General features: G+C 46.9%; 1 protein-coding gene across 1 annotated transcript in view; it reads right to left on the reverse strand.

The window, feature by feature from the left end:
- LOC112235939 (serine/threonine-protein kinase LMTK1-like) overlaps positions 1 to 23,018 on the reverse strand; it is a 47,979-nt gene that overhangs the window by 16,893 nt on the left and 8,068 nt on the right. The window contains exons 3-9 of the mRNA XM_042305841.1: positions 11,584 to 11,663; positions 8,841 to 8,959; positions 8,313 to 8,400; positions 5,889 to 6,022; positions 3,552 to 3,758; positions 1,813 to 1,962; positions 575 to 780 (exon numbers count right to left, since the gene is read on the reverse strand). Of these exons, the coding sequence (XP_042161775.1) occupies positions 575 to 780; positions 1,813 to 1,962; positions 3,552 to 3,758; positions 5,889 to 6,022; positions 8,313 to 8,400; positions 8,841 to 8,959; positions 11,584 to 11,663 (984 nt within the window). The remainder of the gene's footprint in view (positions 1 to 574; positions 781 to 1,812; positions 1,963 to 3,551; positions 3,759 to 5,888; positions 6,023 to 8,312; positions 8,401 to 8,840; positions 8,960 to 11,583; positions 11,664 to 23,018) is intronic.

The following is a 23,018-nucleotide window of genomic DNA, read 5'->3' on the forward strand; positions in this document are numbered from 1 at the left end:
TACTTTTCCTGGTTGTAAGCAAACCACACTATCCAAGAATTCATAGCACCTTAGTAGGGCTCCCGTCAGGCTGTAGTCTTTACAAAGCCAGGGATAATACTGAACCTAGATATCCTGTTATGTCCTTGTATAGAGGAACATTGTTGAGACAAGTTCAATGGCTCTCTTGAACACGGACAGAAGTATCTACTCATGCTAGCGTGATCGTACAATTGGCAAAACACAAAGGCCACAATAGTTGCTACAAAATATGACTCCATACATTTTTATATCAGGCAGCAGACTCAATCAACCGATGACGACATCGGTTGAACACTCCTGGCGCGAAAATAAAAACAAATACTGCTATAGTGCATAATTCCATCTGAAACACCCACTCAATCAAAATGATGTAGGGAGACTGGAAAAACACACAGTGACCAATGGTGAAGCTTCCCTTTAATACACTAAAGTGATACTGAAAAGAGCCGTTTCTGTTTTCTTCTGAGACGCACAACGTGTGCGAGACAACAACAAAAAAACACAGAACACAAAGTAGTCATGAGCCATAAAAAGTGGCCTGAACATGACGTACCAGTGGCCAGGGTTCCGGCCCCGTGATGAAGGCTGCTGCTTCGTTGGCCGGCGTTGGGGTTGGGACGCAGGGAGTTCCAGCGTCTCTCAAAGTCCTCCTCGGCCTCGCTGGCCCCCTTGGCACACAGGTAGCTGAGTAACAGGTGGACCTCCTCTGTATTGGGCCTCTGGTCTGGTTGGAGCCAGCAGAACTGCATCACCTCATACCTGGTGGCAAGAGGGAACACACACCACAATAACCATTACAACAATCATGAGATACATGTAGCAAGATATAATGAACCACAAATTCATCTATTAGCTGTGGCCAAAAGTTGTGCATTTGGGAATATGGTTCCATTTAGCAACAGGGTTACATTCAGCAACAGGGTTCCATTCAGCAACAGGGTTCCATTCAGCAACAGGGTTCCATTCAGCAACAGGGTTCCATTCAGCAACAGGGTTCCATTCAGCAACAGGGTTCCATTTAGCAACAGGGTTCCATTTGGCAACAGGGTTCCATTCAGCAACAGGGTTCCATTCAGCAACAGGGTTCCATTTAGCAACAGGGTTCCATTTAGCCACAGGGTTCCATTTAGCCACAGGGTTCCATTTAGCCACAGGGTTCCATTTAGCAACAGGGTTCCATTCAGCAACAGGGTTCCATTCTACACCTGCATTGCTTGATGTACGAAGGGCTATATAAATACATTTGATTTGATTTGATGCAAATGAAATGTGAAGAAAATGAAAACCACCACACAGCATCTGCATTTTTATTGGAATCCATTGATGAGATGAGGAATCAATTCTTACCCTATGAGAGATGGGGTTTATATTACCTCCCCCATCTTCAGAGATAATGAGATCGGATCCCTTTTGTTTTACGCATCATCACATCAGTCATATTTATGTATGCGCACCCTATTCTCTATTTAGTGTGCTACTTTTGAACAGAGTCATATGCTCTGGATAGGGAACACAGCGCCGTTTGCGACACAGCATGTGATGTCTGTCTCACCGAGCCACTAGAATGAGAAGATATTGATGGGACATAGAGCGAGAGCCCCAGATTACTTATTAAGGTTTAGAACGAGAAAAGGTAAGATTGTGTGTGTGTGTGTGTGTGTGTGTGTGTGTGTGTGTGTGTGTGTGTGTGTGTGTGTGTGTGTGTGTGTGTGTGTGTGTGTGTGTGTGTGTGTGTGTGTGTGTGTGTGTGCCCCTGTGTTGCTCCCTTGTGTGCGTACGTGCGTGACTTACCAGCGCTCTGCCAAGGGTATTTTGAGCAGGGGCTTGGGCAGTCTGAGCTGCTGTTCCCTCACGGCGTAGGTTAACACCTGTCTGTCTGAGTACTGTCTGTACGGCTGGTTCCCCAACTCAAATAACTCCCAGATAGTCACTCCCAGAGACCTGAGAGAGACCAGAAAGACCAAAGAAACCCACTCAACATGACACTATAGAATCACGGAGAAGAACAACACGTGAAGCATAACCACCAATATTTATTGGGAAAAACATTTGGCAAATATACCTACGGGGTTCACAGAAGGACAGAAAGGACACAAGATCAGAGTGGATTTACAGGGTGGTTTAAATGGACATGTAAAATGAGATTTATGATTTGTCAATAACTCAATGACCAATCCCTCAGCCAATCATTCATTACCAGAAGTTGCTCTGTTTGCTCTGGTCTACCACCAGAAGGTTGCCATGGACTTCATCTATGAGTTCTGGAGCGATCCAACGCAGGGGCACATCCCTCAGCCCCCTCCCCCTGATAACAATAGGTTTTGCTGTGATTTATGAGCCCCTCAGCCCCCCTGATAACAATTAGGTTTTGCTGTGATTTATGAGCCCCTCAGCCCCCCATAACAATAGGTTTTGCTGTGATTTATGAGCCCCTCAGCCCCCCAATAACAATAGGTTTTGCTGTGATTTATGAGCCCCTCAGCCCCCTGATAACAATAAGTTTTGCTGTGATTTATGAGCCCCTTAGCCCCCCCCCTGATAACAATAGGTTTTGCTGTGATTTATGAGCCCCTCAGCCCCCTGATAACAATAGGTTTTGCTGTGATTTATGAGCCCCTCAGCCCCCCTGATAACAATAGGTTTTGCTGTGATTTATGAGCCCCTCAGCCCCCCTGATAACAATAGGTTTTGCTGTGATTTATGAGCCCCTCAGCCCCCCCAATAACAATAGGTTTTGCTGTGATTTATGAGCCCCTCAGCCCCCCTGATAACAATAGGTTTTGCTGTGATTTATGAGCCCCTCAGCCCCCTGATAACAATAGGTTTTGCTGTGATTTATGAGCCCCTTAGCCCCCCTGATAACAATAGGTTTTGCTGTGATTTATGAGCCCCTCAGCCCCCCTGATAACAATAGGTTTTGCTGTGATTTATGAGCCCCTCAGCCCCCTGATAACAATAGGTTTTGCTGTGATTTATGAGCCCCTCAGCCCCCCTGATAACAATAGGTTTTGCTGTGATTTATGAGCCCCTCAGCCCCCTGATAACAATAGGTTTTGCTGTGATTTATGAGCCCCTCAGCCCCCCTGATAACAATAGGTTTTGCTGTGATTTATGAGCCCCTCAGCCCCCTGATAACAATAGGTTTTGCTGTGATTTATGAGCCCCTCAGCCCCCCTGATAACAATAGGTTTTGCTGCGAACCCCTAATCACATTCACATATTTTATGGTGTCAGTTTCCAGATAGGGACATTTTTCCGGATACAGAATCAGCCAAGTCCTAGACTAAAAAGCATTGAGGTTTTTCATAGTCCAGGATTTGGCTGAATGTGAGTCAGGGAAACTGGCCCATAGGGTTGAATGTGTAATACTAGATAATTGGGTTCTGAATGCTATCTCTACCATGATCTCCGGAATCAAACACACTATCGAAGCGTTGCAAGTTCCGTGCTCTACCAACTGAGCTCTCTCCACCAGAAGGTTGCCATGGACTACCCATACTGACTGATTGGTTAATTAAATCATTCATTACCAGACGTTGCTCTGTTTGCTCTGGTCTACCACCAGAAGGTTGCCATGGACTTCATCTATGAGTTCTGGAGCGATCCAACGCAGGGGCACGTACATCTGGTCTGATGTCTCAAAGTAGTCCTCTTTGTACTTGTTGTGTGACAGGCCGTAGTCTCCGATCTTCACTGTGACGTCAGCGGTCAGCAGGCAGTTTCTCAGGGCCAGGTCACTGCGGGGGGGGAAGACAGAGAACACATTTGTACATTAGAGGATAACTGATTGATGGCTATGCATAACAGTCAAGGTATCACACCAACCATGGTGGCATGTTCAACACTGTACTAAAAGTCTTACAGAAATTCAGTCAATAAATGTCAAACATTGTTACTTATCAATTCAAACCATTCCTAATAATGGTACATGTCATTGAGCAGACACAACTTATAATCATCCGTGCATACATTTTACATATGGTCAGCCCTATCCTGGCATAGCAACCACCATCACAATCCTGGCATAGCAACCACCATCACAATCCTGGCATAGCAACCACCATTCCCTACCGATTGAACCATACGAGACCTCGTTCCTCATTAAGTGGATGTTGTAGACATCAGTGAAAGGAAGAGCAGGGGTCACTCTGGAGAGAAGGGGTCCCCCCCTGCAACAAAATCACTGATGCTGGAGTCTACGAAGAGGCACTCAGGCAGCACCAGGATATTGTTACAGGAAGAAACCAACAGGAACCAGGAAGAAGAGCCAACCAATCACAGCTGCAGGATTCTGGTAAACTAGCCTCAACCCAGCCATTCTAAGTTTCTCCAGAAGGAGAATACGGTGACTACTCGGTAACAGTCGCCAGGGTGATATCAGTGCCATACAACGGCATTGAGTGGTTTGTAGTATAACAAGTACAACTTGTGTCTGTATCTATGTAACTGTATATATATATAACACCTTCAGAATGTATTTACACACTTTAACTTTTTCCACATTTTGTTACATTACAAAATGTGATAAATTGTTTTTTCCCCCTCATCAATCTACACACAATACCCCATAATTACAAAGCAAAAAACTGAAATATCACATTTACGTTACGTACTCAGACCCTTTATTCAGTACATTGTTGAACCTTGGCAGCGATTACAGCGTTGAGAGTTTTTTTGGGGTATGACGCTACAAGCTTCTCACACCTGTATTTGGGGAGTTTCTCCCATTCTTCTCAGCAGATCCTTTCAAGCTCTGTCAGGTTGGATGGGGAGCGTCGCTGCACAGCTATTTTCAGGTCTCTCCAGAGATGTTCGATCGGGTTCAAGTCCGGGCTCTGGCTGGGCCACTCAAGGACATTCAGAGACTTGTCCCGAAGCCACTCCTGCATTGTCTTGGCTGTGTGCTTAGGGTCATTGTCTTGTTGGAAGGTGAACCTTTGCCCCAGTTTAAGGTCCTGAGCGCTCTGGAGCAGGTTTTCATCAAGGATCTCGCTGTTCTTTGCAGCAATCATCTTTGCCTCGATCCTGACTAGTCCCCCAGTTCCTGCCTCTGAAAAACATCTCCACAGCATGATGCTGGCACCACCATGCTTCACCATAGGGATGGTGCCAGGTTTCCTCCAGACATGATGCTTGGTATTCAAGTAGTTCAGTCTTTGTTTCATCAGACCAGAGAATCTTGTTTCTCATGGTCTGAGAGTCTTTAGGTGCCTTTTGGCAAACTCCAATGGGGGCTATCATGTGCCTTTTGCTGAGGAGTGGTTTCCGACTGGCCACTCTACCATAAAGGCAAGATTGGTGGAGTGCTATAGATATGGTTGTCCTTCTGGAAGATTCTCCCATTTCTGCAACTTTTAATGTTGCAGAAAGGTGTTGGTACCCTTCCCCAGATCTGTGCCTTGACCTCATGGCTTGGTTTTTGCACTGAGATGCACTGTCAGTGCAAAAACAATGCACATTTGCTAAAATTTCAAAAAAACTTTTTTCACTTTGTCATTATGGGGTATTGTGTGTAGATTGCTGAGGATTTTTTTTTAGATTTTTTAATCAATTTTAGAATAAGGCTGTAACATAAAAAAATGGAAAAGTCAAGGGGTCTGAATACTTTCACAAGTCACTGTATATAAACCAAGGATAGGGGTCAGAACTAAAATAAGTCTCTGACTTCCTGGTCACGTTTTCTGTATGTACTGTGTGTGTATGTATATTGTTGTTTTACTGATGAATGAAAATCAATCAATCAGTCAATCAATCAGTCAATCAATCAATCAATCAGTCAATCAGTCAATCAATCAATCAATCAATCAATCAATCAATCAATCAATCGACAGTTTGTGGCAGAGACAGATAAACGGAGCGACACACACCTGTGTATGAAGTTGTGTTTGTGCAGGTGCAGGAGTCCTGAGGCGATCTCACAGGCCATCCTCTGCAGGATCAGGGGTTCAGGGGTCATTGTGTCTGAAGCCCGACAGCTCCGCAGGTACCCTTTCACATCTCCCTGGTGACATGAGGACATGTGGTGGAGATCAGAGTTGGAGTCAATCCCATAATAATTCCAGCCAATTTAGAAAGTAAACAAAATTCCAATTCCACAAGTTTACTCATGAAAAAGATCTGAAGAGAAATGGAATGTTAGTGTACTTCCTGAATTGACTAGAATTTAAAGGGGATTGACCCCCACTCTGGTGGATATATAGCAGAGATACAAAAGATATTGACACAGTTATAGTATAACAAGGATGATGCTTACACAAATAGTTACACTACAATTAGGTCTCGAGTTACTATAGGCTGAAGGACTTTTTGGAAGTGAAAAGAGTGTAGGTAGGTAGTCAATGAGTGCAGTTACAGTTGAAGTCGGAAGTTTACATACACCTTAGCCAAATACATTTAAACTCAATTTTTCACAATTCCTGACATTTATTCCTAGTAAAATGTCCCTGTCTTAGGTCAGTTAGGATCACTACTTTATTTTAAGAATTTGAAATGTCAGAATAATAGTAGAGACAATGATGGTTGGTAGGCCTCCTTGCTCACATACCTTCTTCAGTTCTGCCCACAAATGTTCTATAGGATTGAGGTCAGGGAATTGTGACAGCCACTCCAATACCTTGACGTTGTTGTCCTTAAGCCATTTTGCCACAACGTTGGATGTATGCTTGGTCATTGTCCATTTGGAAGACCCATTTGTGACCAAGCTTTAACTTCCTGACTGATGTCTTGAGATGTTGCTTTTTCATTCCTCATGATGCCATCTATTTTGTGAAGTGCACCAGTCCCTCCTGCTGCAAAGAACCTCCACAACATGATGCTGCCACCCCTGTGATTCACGGTTGGGATGGAGTTCTTCAGCTTGCAAGCCTCCCCCTTTTTCCTCCAAACATAATGGTTATTATGGCCAAACAGTTATATTTTTGTTTCAACAGACCAGAGGACATTTCTCCAAAAAGTGTGATCTTTGTCCCCATGTGCAGTTGCAAACCGTGGTCTGGCTTTTTATGGCAGTTTTGGAGCCGTGGCTTCTTCCTTGCTGAGAGGCCTTTCAGGTTATGTCGATATAGGACTCGTTTTACTGTGGCTATAGATACTTTTGTACCTGTTTCCTCCAGCATCTTCACAAGGTCCTTTGCTGTTGTTCTGGGAATGATTTGCACTTTTCGGACCAAAATACGTTCATCTCTAGGAGACAGAACACGTCTCCTACCTGAGCGGTATGACGGCCGCGTGGTCCCATGGAGTTTATACTTGCATACTATTGTTTGTACAGATGAACGTGGTACCTTCAGGTGTTTGGAAATTGTTCCCAAGGATAAACCAGACTTGTGGAGGTCTACAATTTTTTTTCTGAGGTCTTGGCAGATTTCTTTTCATTTTCCCATGATGTCAAGCAAAGAGGCACTGAGTTTGAAGGTAGGACTTGAAATACACCCACAGGTACACCTACGATTGACTCAAATGATGTCAAGTAGCCTATCAGAAGCTTCTAAAACCAAGACGTAATTTTCTGGAATTTTCCAAGCTGTTTAAAGGCACAGTCAACTTAGTGTATGTAAACTTCTGACCCACTGGAATTGTGATACGATGAATTATAAGTGAAATAATCTGTCTGTAAACAATTGTTGGAAAAATTACTTATGTCATGCACAAAGTAGATGTCCTAACCGACTTGCCAAAACTATAGTTTGTTAACAAGAAATTTGTGGAGTGGATGAAAAACGAGTTTTAATGACTCCAATCTAAGTGGAAAAAAAATATAGGTCTTCCCTCAGAATGGACACCACATGATCATTTGATTGCCCACTCAGCAAGTTATACAATATCTGGCCACTGGGGGGCAGTTGAATGCATCCAAATATAATCTATCTTCACACTAAGTGTTTTAGAGCAGCGTTTCCCAAACTCGGTCCTGGCTGTACATTTGCTTTTTCACCCTATCACTACACAGCTGATTCAAATGACCAACTCATCATCACGCTTTGATTAATGAATCAGCTGTGTAGTGCTAGGGCAAAAACCAAAACGTACACCCAGGGGGAGGGGGGGGCCCAGGACCAAGTTTAGGAAACCCTGTCTTAAACTGACTACAATGTCTGGAGACAGAGAGACACAGTGCTGAAGTGAGGGTCCAGTCTAGTCCAGTCCATGATGATTGTTATACATACTGGTCACTCACTGTAGCAATAGAACTCCAGCCAGTCCAGCAGGCTACTGACTGCAATGGCCACAGACAGATAGTTCTATATACAGTGATGCAATGACAGTCCAATCCAGTCCAGTCCAGTACTCACCAGAGGGCAGAATTCCATGATCAGCAGGTAGGGGGTCACCTCAGTGCACTGCGCCAGGCAATGTAGGAGCGCTGGGTGTTGGAGGGCACTGGAGACGGACGGGCACAATGGCAGAGGGTTAGTGGAGGCACAAAACACTGGTAGAATGGCAGAGAGTTGGGTACAGGCCACGCAGCAGGCTGTTAGCCAGCCTGTCAGCTTAGTGGAGTCTGCCACTAGCACAGTCAGCTCAGCTATCCCCATTGAGACCGTGTCTGTGCCTCGTTCTAGGTTGGGCAAAACTAAACATGGCAGTGTTCGCCTTAGCAATCTCACTGGAATAAAGACCTCCTCCATACCTGTCATTATTGAAAGAGATCGTGATACCTCACATCTCAAAATAGGACAACTTAATGTTAGATCCCTCACGTTCAAGGCAGTTATAGTCAATGAACTAACTAATCACTGATCATAATATTGATATGATTGGCCTGACTGAAACATGGCTTAAGCCTGATGAACAGATAGAGACAGAGAAAGTCTGTTCACCGGTATGGCTGGGACTCCTCCAGGAAGTGCATCTGGTCCTGAACGCTGGCACTGGCCTTGAGCTCCTTAACCACCACCTGGGTGGAGCTGAGGCCCGCATTCACCTCCCCCAGGAGAACCTGGTATGGGAGCCACACAGACACACACAGGGCACACACATGGGAGACGCACACACACACAGACACACACACACACAGGGTACACACATGGGAGACGCACACACACACAGACACACAGGGTACACACATGAGAGACACACACACACAGGGTACACACATGGGAGACACACACACACAGACACACACACACAGGGTACACACATGGGAGACACACACACACAGACACACACACAGGGTACACACACGGAGACACACACACACACACAGACACACAGGGTACACACACACAGACACACACACAGGGTACACACACGGAGACACACACACACAGACACACACACAGGGTACACACACGGAGACACACACACACAGACACACACACAGGGTACACACACGGAGACACACAGACAGACATGAGGAGAGATTGGAATGGAAGATATACACACAAAGTCAAACAGAGAGACACAAATAGAGACAGACAGACAGACAGACAGACAGACAGACAGACAGACAGACAGACAGACAGACAGACAGACAGACAGACAGACAGACAGACAGACAGACAGACAGACAGACAGACAGACAGACAGACAGACAGACAGAAAGAGACACACAGAGACAGAAAGACAGACAGAGAGACACATAAAGACAGAAACACAGAGAGACACACAGAAACAAAACAATAATTCCCAAACAGTACACACACATGGAGGTGATGATTGTTGAGGACAAACATGGTTGAGGAGGACCCACACATTCAGGTGAAAGGTGGACAGTCACACAAATGCAAGGAAATAGAGAGACACACAGAGACAGAGGGGCATACACAGGACATAGAGAGATACACAGAGACAGAGGGGCATACACAGGAAATAGAGAGACACACAGAGACAGAGGGGCATACACAGGAAATAGAGAGATACACAGAGACAGAGGGGCATACACAGGAAATAGAGAGATACACAGAGAAGCACACACAGGACATGCAGATTCATAAAGAGACCAACAAGAGACAGACCAAGAGATACAGAGACACACAGAGAGGTATGCATGCAGTCACAGAGACACACAGAGAGGTATGCATGCAGTCACAGAGACACACAGAGAGGTATGCATGCAGTCACAGAGACACACAGAGAGGTATGCATGCAGTCACAGAGACACACAGAGAGGTATGCATGCAGTCACAGAGACACACAGAGAGGTATGCATGCAGTCACAGAGACACACAGAGAGGTATGCATGCAGTCACAGAGACACACAGAGAGGTATGCATGCAGTCACAGACACACAGAGAGGTATGCACGCAGTCACAGAGACACACAGAGAGGTATGCATGCAGTCACAGAGACACACAGAGAGGTATGCATGCAGTCACAGAGACACACAGAGAGGTATGCATGCAGTCACAGAGACACACAGAGAGGTATGCATGCAGTCACAGAGACACACAGAGAGGTATGCATGCAGTCACAGAGACACACAGAGAGGTATGCATGCAGTCACAGAGACACACAGAGAGGTGTGCATGCAGTCACAGACACACAGAGAGGTATGCATGCAGTCACAGAGACACACAGAGAGGTATGCATGCAGTCACAGAGACACACAGAGAGGTATGCATGCAGTCACAGAGACACACAGAGAGGTATGCATGCAATCACAGACACACAGAGAGGTATGCACGCAGTCACAGAGACACACAGAGAGGTATGCATGCAGTCACAGAGACACACACACGAATGGACATACCCAGTCAAGGTACACAAGTGTGGGGAAAGTATGTGTGTAAGAGTGTATGAGTGTGAGAAGGAACAGAACAAAGAAACAGAAAGAGGGAGGGAACGAGAGAATGACAAGAATCAGTTATCTAGTGTTACAGTAGCTAATAGCCATCACTCAGTGTAAGATGGTTATCTAGTGTTACAGTAGCTAATTCCCCTCACTCAGAGTAAGATGGTTATCTAGTGTTACAGTAGTTCATTCTCATCACTCAGAGTAAGATGGTTATCTAGTGTTACAGTAGCTAATAGCCATCACTCAGTGTAAGATGGTTATCTGACAATAAAAACAGAGTGAAATGCTAACTAAAAACTGCTGCATTGCGAGGGCAGGCTACACGGTTCTCTCCCAGTCTTTCCACGGCGTTCTATACCTCTCTGTACAGCGTCAGGCAGTCAGGCAGTCAGGCAGTCAGTCAGGCAGTCAGGCAGACAGTCAGTCAGGCAGGCAGGCAGTCAGGCAGGCAGTCAGGCAAACAGTCAGTCAGGGCAGGCAGTCAGGCAGACAGTCAGGCAGTCAGGCAGGCAGTCAGGCAGTCAGGCAGTCAGGCAGTCAGTCAGGCAGGCAGGCAGGCAGGCAGGCAGGCAGACATCAAAGGCTTGTGGATCAGCCCATCATTACCGATACGGACACACATTCCAGGTAATGTAGCGTGTCGGCCATTTAAACAGGCTGACTCAAACACACCTAGGATCACAGCTCAGCGCATAACAACCGTGAGCCTGCCGAAGTTGACAGAACATTTAACTACCTCTCATAAACCCGTATCGTAGCTTCCAGCACAGTGAAAATAACCCAAATGAATTGACAAGAAAAAGTGAGGAGAGAGTGAGTGGTCTTACCTTTCCGAACCAGCCATCGCCGATCTCTTTCAGGTACAGAAGACTCTGGCGGCCGACTTCTGTGGATTTCAGGAGTTGGACTTGGGAGACAGATTAAAAAAAAAAAAAAAAAAAAAAACAGAGATTTTAGAGAATGACCTTACGACACAACTATTATTCAGCATTGTTTTTATTTCTGACAATGACTCTCTAATTCCAAGCCTCAGAAAAATGTAATCTGGCCAAATACACACCATTGTCCTGCGATATGAGTCATCCGTCTTGCAATAGGTCAACTATCCTCTAAGACACAATCTTCGCCAGGTTGACTTGTTTTGATATTACCAAAAAATGGGAGCAAAAGACATGGACCAAAAAATAGTTTTTTGGGGGAGGGGTTAAAAATATATATACAGTAAAATCATCAGGAATTCAGCTAAAAATAAAAATTAAAAATAACAAATAAAAAAATAAATATGTGATCGTGTCTCAATGTAATCAAGGTTTGAAATTATATTTCTATTAAAATAAAATCTGTTTTGGGGGTTTGGTACAAGTTCTGGTCAATTTGCAGTGTACAAATTATTATAAACATGTTCCGACACACCGACCATTCACTCCAACAAAAAATTGCCCCGCAGCTGAATGTAGTTGCCTACCCCTGCTCTAAGGTCTCCCTCTTTCAGTCAGTAGCAGAGCATCCTGTCCCCTTGCTGCATCCTGACCTATATGTCAGTAGCACAGTGATGACCTGTGTCCTGCATCTATCCTTTCCTCTCCACTGCACACACCAGCCTGAGCTCTCTCACTCTCAGCCTGCGCTCTCTCAGTCTCAGCCGGCGGTCTCTCTCACTCTCAGCCTGAGCTCTCTCACTCTCAGCCGGCGGTCTCTTTCACTCTCAGCCTGCTCTCTCTCTCACTCTCAGCCTCTCTCTCTCACTCTCAGCCTGCTCTCTCTCTCACTCTCAGCCGGCGGTCTCTTTCACTCTCAGCCTGCTCTCTCTCTCACTCTCAGCCGGCGGTCTCTTTCACTCTCAGCATGAGCTCTCTCTCTCAGCCGGCGCTCTCTTTCACTCTCAGCCTGCTCTCTCTCTCACTCTCAGCCGGCGCTCTCTTTCCTTCAGCCTGTCATCCTCACTCTCAGCCGGCGCTCTTTCACTCTCAGCATGAGTCTCAGCCGGCGCCTCAGCATGAGCTCTCTCACTCTCAGCCTGAGCTCTCTCACTCTCAGCCTGCTCTCTCTCTCACTCTCAGCCTCGGTCATCCTACTCTCAGCCTGCACTCTCTCCTTCTCATCCTTGGTCATCCTACTCTCAGCCTGCACTCTCTCCCTCTCAGCCTTGGTTATCCTACTCTCAGCCTGCGCTCTCACACTCTCAGCCTGCGCTCTCTCACTCTCAGCCTGCGCTCTCTCTCAGTCTCAGCCTGCGCTCTCTCACTCTCAGCCTGCGCTTTCTCACTCTCAGCCTGCGCTCTCTCACTCTCAGCCTGCGCTCTCTCACTCACTCTCAGCCTGCGCTTTCTCACTCCCAGCCTGCACTGTCTCACTCTCAGCCTCGGTCCCAAAAACATCCAAGTGAGAATGGACTGACGGCAACATTAATCCTCTGTCCTTTCCCCTCTCTCATTCCCTCCATCTCTCCATCCCTCTCTCCCTCAACAACGACTGATGACTCTCACAGAGGAGGACAGACAGATCTTTTGTGGCAGTGTCACCCCCTTGCCCACCCCCCAGACTGGCCACACAGACCCCTCCCTGTGTGAGGGCCATATCTGACGCCCATTCCCTGTAATGTTCCAGAGGCCAGTCATTCCCTGGGATGTGGGCGCTCGCTCATCCAGAATCTGTTGTGAAGAGAATCCCAGCCATTGTCTGGGTACTAACTCTGGGACTGTATGGTACCAGCAAGAACCAACCACACAGACACACAGACACTAGGCCTATTATCTAGCAGCTCTGTGACACAGTGGTGAACAGTGTTGGGGGTTAATGCATTACAAAAATAACCTGTTACATCATCAGATTATGCATTACTTTTTAAACATTTGGTAATATTATTCCAGTTATTTTGTCAAACAACACATATGCATTCTCTTTCTGGTGTGCTTCCACGATCTCCACTCATTTCCTCATTTAGTTCTGGAGCATGAACACAAAGGTGAAGAAATGTCATGACACAAGTCTGTCCATAGAAATGTACTGAGGGCACACCTGTGATCACTTCAACATTTAGCAGACACTCTTACCCAGAGCGACTGACAGTAACAGGTGCATACGTTTTCATACCCGTCCCTCTCGTGGGAATGGAACAACACAACCTTGGCATTGCAAGGACCACGCTCTACCAACTGAGCCACACAGGACTTTAGAAAAGCACCTAGAGGGTTCTGGGGTGTACTCTATACATCTTTTAAGATTTTTGAATGAAAAGACAGGAAATCTTTCTATTTGACTTTCAGTAAACATTGCTAATTCAGCAGCATTTAATTAACCAGGCAAGTCAGCTAAGAATAAATTCTTATTGATGGCATACACCGGTCAAACCTAGACCAATTGTGCGCCGCCCTACGGGACACCCAATCACAGTCAGTTGTGATACAGCCTGGATACGAACCAGCGTGTTTGTAGTGAAGCCTCTAATACTGAGGTGCTGTGTCTTAGACCACTGCACCACTCAGGAGCCCACTTGTAGACTAGCACAGGAAAGCAGTGCCACAAATGAAAGGAGAAACTACAGATCAAACCTGAGTCAGTACGTAGCAGCACCACAGATTAAAGGAGAAACTACAGATCAAACCTTCTAGGCCCATCTTTGGTTGAGCGCCCGTGACTCGCCGACAGATTTCTTGATTTTGTTTATATAACTGGTAATGGCATTACTTTCCACACAAAGTAATATTTTAAGGTAAGTTACATTAATGTAACTAGTAATATGCAATAACTAATCCCAACACTGGTAACTAATCCCAACACTGGTAACTAATCCCAACACTGGTAACTAATCCCAACACTGGTAACTAATCCCAACACTGGTAACTAATCCCAACACTGGTGGTGAACTGGGATTCTAGTGATAACTGACTATTTAGACTAGAGTTTATACCATTACTTCTGAAATGGCTTCTAGAATGGCTTCTAGAATGGCTTCTAGAATGGCTTGGAACTTCAACTTCTTAGAACTTAGAACTCGCCTTAGAACGTCTTCAACTCCGGTCTTCTTCTAGCCATGTACTATCACACCTGATTTAACTAATCAACTGTCCATCAAGCCTTTGATTAGTGGAATCGGGTGTCTTAGTGATGGGTAGGAACAAAAGCCTGCATAGCCTGTGGTTCTCCAGGACCAGGACCAGGACCAGGACCAGGATTGAACGGCAGACCAAAGAGGACCATAGTAACAGCCACTCTCTCTCTCTCTCTCTCTCTCTCAGCTGTGTGTTGTTGAGGGTCTGTCTATACAGAAGACAGATGAGAAGACGAGGAGACTAAATCACTCAGGGGCAAATGGAATTCCCATTATATTCAGGGCAGCAGCACACAGTCTGATCTCCTGGCTGGAGCTGAGGCCCTGGTCAAAGGTATGGCACTATAAAGCGACCAGGGTGTCATTTGGGACACATCTTTGGGCTGCTGATGGAATAGTGTAGTGCTGTCCTTGGAATGGAATGGAATACTGACATGGGATAATGTAATGCTGTCCTTGGAATGGAATGGAATACTGACATGGGATAATGTAGTGCTGTCCTTGGAATGGAATGGACTACTGACATGGGATAATGTAGTGCTGTCCTTGGAATTGAATGGAATACTGACATGGGATAATGTAGTGCTGTCCTTGGAATGGAATGGAATACTGACATGGGATAATGTAGTGCTGTCCTTGGAATGGAATACTGACATGGGATAATGTAGTGCTGTCCTTGGAATGGAATACTGACATGGGATAATGTAGTGCTGTCCTTGGAATGGAATACTGACATGGGATAATGTAGTGCTGTCCTTGGAATGGAATGGAATATTGACATGGGATAATGTAGTGCTGTCCTTGGAATGGAATGGACTACTGACATGGGATAATGTAGTGCTGTCCTTGGAATGGAATGGAATGGGATAATGTAGTACTGTCCTTGGAATGGAATACTGACATGGGATAATGTAGTGCTGTCCTTGGAATGGAATGGAATACTGACATGGGATAAAGTGCTGCCCTTAGAATGAAATGGACTACTGACATGGAATAATGTAGTGCTGTCCTTGGAATGGAATGGAATACTGACATGGGATAATGTAGTGCTGTCCTTGGAATGGAATGGAATACTGACATGGGATAATGTAGTGCTGTCCTTGGAATGGAATGGACTACTGACATGGGATAATGTAGTGCTGTCCTTGGAATGGAATGGACTACTGACATGGGATAATGTAGTGCTGTCCTTGGAATGGAATACTGACATGGGATAATGTAGTGCTGTCCTTGGAATGGAATGGAATACTGACATGGGATAATGTAGTGCTGTCCTTGGAATGGAATGGAATACTGACATGGGATAATGTAGTGCTGTCCTTGGAATGGAATGGACTACTGACATGGGATAATGTAGTGCTGTCCTTGGAATGGAATGGAATACTGACATGAGATAATGTAGTGCTGTCCTTGGAATGGAATGGAATACTGACATGGGATAATGTAGTGCTGTCCTTGGAATGGAATGGAATACTGACATGGGATAATGTAGTGCTGTCCTTGGAATGGAATACTGACATGGGATAATGTAGTGCTGTCCTTGGAATGGAATGGAATATTGACATGGGATAATGTAGTGCTGTCCTTGGAATGGAATGGACTACTGACATGGGATAATGTAGTGCTGTCCTTGGAATGGAATGGAATGGAATGGGATAATGTAGTGCTGTCCTTGGAATGGAATACTGACATGGGATAATGTAGTGCTGTCCTTAGAATGGAATGGAATACTGACATGGGATAATGTAGTGCTGTCCTTGGAATGGAATGGAATACTGACATGGGATAATATAGTGCTGTCCTTGGAATGGAATGGAATACTGACATGGGATAATGTAGTGCTGTCCTTGGAATGGAATGGACTACTGACATGGGATAATGTAGTGCTGTCCTTGGAATGGAATGGACTACTGACATGGGATAATGTAGTGCTGTCCTTGGAATGGAATGGAATACTGACATGGGATAATGTAGTGCTGTCCTTGGAATGGAATGGACTACTGACATGGGATAATGTAGTGCTGTCCTTGGAATGGAATGGACTACTGACATGGGATAATGTAGTGCTGTCCTTGGAATGGAATGGAATACTGACATGAGATAATGTAGTGCTGTCCTTGGAATGGAATGGAATACTGACATGAGATAATGTAGTGCTGTCCTTGGAATGGAATGGAATACTGACATGGGATAATGTAGTGCTGTCCTTGGATAATGCTACACAGCCAGAATGGAATACTGACATACTGGAGTTGTGGAACTCAATGGGGGCATGGAGGTTTTAGTTGAATGTGTTTGACCAAGCACACGTTAGTGTGTGTGTTGTAAATGTGTGTGTGTGTGTGTGTGTCTGTGTGTTCTCACCAGTGAACCCCGTGTGAGTGTATGTGTGACAATATAGCACAGCTGTATCAGGGTGGATATTATCGGGGACCATTTCTGACTCTGGACCCAGCCAAGGTCTAAATGTATGGGGATGGCAATAATACAAGCCCCACCTTACCCCCTTCTGTCTTCCACCTTTCCCCCTTCTACCTCCCCCCTCCACTTCCCCCTCTGCCTCCCCATTCTACCTCCCCCTCCACCTCCCCCTCTGCCTCCCCATTCTACCTCCCCCTCCACTTCCCCCTCTGCCTCCCCATTCTACCTCCCCCACCACTTCCCCCTCTGCCTCCCCCTATTCTACCTCCCCCTCCACTTCCCCCTCTGCCTCCCCCTTCTACCTCCCCCCCTCCACTTCCCCCTCTGCCTCCCCATTCTACCTCCCCCTCCACTTCCCCCTCTGCCTCCCCCTTCTACCCCCCCCTCCACTTCCCCCTCTGCCTCCCCGTTCTACCTCCCCCTCCACCTCCCCCTCTGCCTCCCCATTCTACCTCCCCCTCCACTCCCCCTCTGCCCCCCTCTACTCCCAACACAGCTACAGTACACAACTTTGGTGAGGGGGCTGTTGACTGGATCCACCTCCCAGAAACACAGCATACACAATTATTACCATAACAACAGAGTCATTACACACACAAACAGAGGGTGAGAGAGAGAGAGAGAGAGAGAGAGAGAGAGAGAGAGAGAGAGACAGAGAGAGAGAGAGAGAGAGAGAGAGAGACAGAGAGAGAGAGAGAGAAAGAAAGAAAGAAAGAAAGAAAGAAAGAAAGAAAGAAAGAGAAAGAAAGAAAGAAAGAAAGAAAGAAAGAAAGAAAGAAAGAAAGAAAGAAAGATAGTATATCTGTCGATCATCCGACAGCAGCCACATGGTCTTGTGGTGAGATCATAGGGAGTGATCAGAGCGGATGGAGGTTCTGACTTCAGCCCCCTAACTGCCTAAGCCCCCCGCCCTTAACCATCCCCGTGTGTCCCTATAGGCCTCCTAATCACTACAGAAACACCATACAGCTATACAGAAAACAACCGCATAGGCCTACAGTACCACAACTTGTTCCACTACTCTTCTGTGATGGTCCACAATCTTATTTCAACATTATGAGTTAAGCACCTTGGGGACAATATTACTCTCATGTCTCCCCCTCCACTGAAGTCCTGGGTCTCATGGTAGGAGTGTTAATCTAGGATCATGTCCATATAATAATATTCATTATGATCTAAAAGACAGAACTGATCCTAGATCAAAACTCCTACTCTGAGAAGCTTTATGTGTATGAGCCCAGGCTTTGAGGAACAGTATATTGGAATGGCTGGTCAAGCAGCAGACTGACCTACGAACTGACCCACACCCAACTGTGTGGTACAAGTCATTATTTCGTCTCGACCATCCGATGTCATGAATGTATCTGAATGCATCAGCCCCATATCTTACACGTCAACAGACAAGCAGGGCTATTGTTACGGAGAGATAAGGAAAGACTGGGAGAGAAAGAGAGGGATAGAGAACGTGGGTTTTGCTCTCGCATGCTTGGCATACCAAGGAGCACTTGTGTAGGCTAGCTGGGCCAGGGTGATTACACTACAGGCAGATGTTTGTGTGTGTGTGTGTGTGTGTGTGTGTGTGTGTGTGTGCGGGTGTGCGCGCGCGTGTGTGTGTGTGTGCGGGTGTATGCGTGTGTGTGCGCGTATGTGTGTGTGTGTGTGTGTGTGTGCACGCGTATGTGTGTGTGTGTGTGTGTGCGGGTGTGCGCGCGTATGTGTGTGTGTGTGTGTGTGTGTGTGTGTGTGTGTGTGTGTGTGTGTGTGTGTGTGTGTGTGTGTGTGTGTGTGTGTGTGTGTGTGCGTGCGTGTGAGGTGGAGTTATAGAAGCCAGCGTGCGGGACACTATCACGGATTAAAGGGAAACTAAGCCGCGAGCTGCCCAGTGACGCGAGCCTACCAGATGAGCTGAATACCTTCTATGCTCACTTCAAGGCAAGCAACACTGAACCATGCAATGGAGCACCAGCTGTTCTGTGTGATTACGCTATCCGTAGCCAATGTGAGAAAGACCTTAAAATAGGTTAACATTCACAAAGCTGCAGGGCCAGATGGATTACCAGGACGTGTACTCAGAGCATGTGCTGACCACCTGCCAAGTGTCTTCACTGACATTTTCAACCTCTCCCTGACCCAGTCTGTAATACCAACATGTTTCAAGCAGACCACCATAGTCACTGTGCCCAAGAACACTAAGGTAACCTGTCTAAATGACTACCGACCCGTAGCACTCACGTCTGTAGCCATGAAATGCTTTGAAAGGCTGGTCATGACTCACATTAACTCCATCATCCCAGACACCCTGGACCCACTCCAATTTGCATACCGCCCCAACAGATCAACAGAAAATGCAATCTCTATTGCACTCCACAGTGTCCTTTCCCACCTGGACAAAAGGAACACATACTATACATGAAAATGCTATTGATTGACAACAGCTCAGCGTTCAACATCATAGTGCCCTCCAAGCTCATCACTAAACTAAGGACCCTGGGATTAAAACACCTCTCTCTGCAACTGGATCCTGGACTTCTAGGTGGTGAGGGTTGGCAACACGCTGACACTCAACACGGTGGCCCCTCAAGGGAGCATGCTTAGTCCCATTCTGTACTCCCTGTTCACCCATTCCCATCAACGGGCCTGTAGTGGAGCGGATCGAGATCTTCAAGTTCCTTGGTGTCCACGTCACTAATAACCTATCATGGTCCAAACACATCAACACAGTCTTGATGAGGGCACGATAATGCATCCTCTCCCTTTGAAGGCTGAATATATTTGGCATGCGGCCTTCAGATCCTAAAGCATGTATACAGCTGCACCATTGAGAGCATCTTGACTGGATGCATCACTGCTTGGTATGCTAACTGCTTGGTATGCTAACTGCTTGGTATGCTAACTGCTTGGTATACTAACTGCTTGGTTTGCTAACTGCTTAGTATACTAACTGCTTGGTATACTAACTGCTTGGTATGCAAACTGCTTGGCATCTGACTATAAAGTGCTAAAGAGGGTATTGCGTACGGCCCATATATTACTGGGCAGATCTCCCTGCCAACCAGGACCTCTAAACCAGGCAGTGTCAGAGGAAAGCCCTAAACATTGTCAAAGATTCCAGCCACCCAAGTCATAGACTGTCCTCTCTGCTACCGCACGGCAAGTGGTACCGGAGCACCAAGTCTGGGATCAAAAGGCTCCTGAACAGCTTCTACCCTCAAGCCATAAAAGTGCTGAACAGTTAATCAAATGGATATCCTGACTAATTGCCTTGACACCATTTTTTTTACACTGACGCTCTATGCACACTCACTGGAATCTATCCACACACTCACTGGACTCTATCCACACACTCACTGGACTCTATCCACACACTCACTGGACTCTATCCACACACTCATTGGACTCTATCCACACACTCACTGGACTCTATCCACACACTCACTGGACTCTATCCACACACTCACTGGACTCTACCCACACACTCACTGGACTCTACCCCACACTCACTGGACTCTACCCACACACTCACTGGACTCTACCCACACACCCACTGGACTCTATCCACACACTCACTGGACTCTATCCACACACTCACTGGACTCTACCCACACACTCACTGGACTCTATCCACACACTCACTGGACTCTATCCACACACTCACTGGACTCTATCCACACACTCACTGGACTCTATCCACACAGTCTGGACTCTATCCACACACTCACTGGACTCTACCCACACACTCACTGGACTCTACCCACACACTCACTGGACTCTATCCACACAGTCTGGACTCTATCCACACACTCACTGGACTCTATCCACACACTCACTGAACTCTACCCACACACTCACTGGACTCTATCCACACACTCACTGGACTCTACCCACACACTCACTGGACTCTATCCACACACTCACTGGACTCTACCCCCACACTCACTGGACTCTACCCACACACTCACTGGACTCTATCCACACACCCACTGGACTCTATCTACATACTCACTGGACTCTATCCACACACTCAGGGGACTCTATCCACACACCCACTGGAATCTACCCACACACTCACTGGACTCTATCCACACACTCACTGGACTCTACCCACACACCCACTGGACTCTACCCACACACTCACTGAACTCACTGGACTCTATCCACACAGTCTGGACTCTATCCACACACTCACTGGACTCTATCCACACACCCACTGGACTCTATCCACACACTCACTGGACTCTACCCCCACACTCACTGGACTCTACCCCACACTCACTGGACTCTATCCACACACCCACTGGACTCTATCCACACACTCACTGGACTCTATCCACACACTCACTGGACTCTATCCACACACCCACTGGAATCTACCCACACACTCACTGGACTCTATCCACACACTCACTGGACTCTATCCACACACTCACGGGACTCTATCCACACACCCACTGGAATCTACCCACACACTCACTGGACTCTATCCACACACTCACTGGACTCTACCCACACACCCACTGGACTCTACCCACACACTCACTGGACTCTACCCCCACACTCACTGGACTCTACCCACACACTCACTGGACTCTATCCACACACCCACTGGACTCTACCCACACAGTCTGGACTCTACCCACACACACTGGACTCTACCCACTGGACTCTACCCACACACCCACTGGACTCTACTCACTGGACTCCACACACTCACTGGACTCTTTCCACACACTCACTGGACTCTACCCACACACCCACTGGACTCTACCCACACACCCACTGGACTCTAGCCCCACACAGTCTGGACTCTATCCACACACCCACTGGACTCTATCCACACACCCACTGGACTCTACTCACACACTCACTGGACTCTATCAACACACTCACTGGACTCTAACCACACACTCACTGGACTCTACCCACACAGTCTGGACTCTATCCACACACCCACTGGACTCTACCCACACACCCACTGGACTACCCACACCCACACACCCACTGGACTCTATCCACACACCCACTGGACTCTACCCACACACTCATTGGACTCTATCAACACACTCACTGGACTCTACCCACACACTCACTGGACTCTACCCACACAGTCTGGACTCTATCCACACACCCACTGGACTCTACCCACACACCCACTGGACTCTACCCACACACTCACTGGACTCTACCCACACACTCACTGGACTCTACCCACACACCCACTGGACGCTACCCACACACCCACTGGACTCTACCCACACAGTCTGGACTCTATCCACACACCCACTGGACTCTACCCACACACCCACTGGACTCTATCCACACACCCACACACTCACTGGACTCTACCCACACACTCACTGGACTCTACCCACACACTCACTGGACTCTACCCACACACTCACTGGACTCTACCCACACACTCACTGGACTCTACCAACACAGTCTGGACTCTATCCACACACTCACTGGACTCTACCCACACACTCACTGGACTCTACCCACACACTCACTGGACTCTACCCACACACTCACTGGACTCTACCCACACAGTCTGGACTCTATCAACACACCCACTGGACTCTACCTACACACTCACTGGACTCTACCAACACAGTCTGGACTCTATCCACACACCCACTGGACTCTACCCACACACTCACTGGACTCTATCCACACACTCACTGGACTCTATCCACACACTCACTGGACTCTACCCACACACTCACTGGACTCTACCCACACACCCACTGGACTCTACCCACACACCCACTGGACGCTACCCACACACTCACT

This window comes from Oncorhynchus tshawytscha, linkage group LG25, assembly GCF_018296145.1.
Source record: "Oncorhynchus tshawytscha isolate Ot180627B linkage group LG25, Otsh_v2.0, whole genome shotgun sequence".
In the NCBI taxonomy this organism is placed as follows: domain Eukaryota; kingdom Metazoa; phylum Chordata; class Actinopteri; order Salmoniformes; family Salmonidae; genus Oncorhynchus; species Oncorhynchus tshawytscha.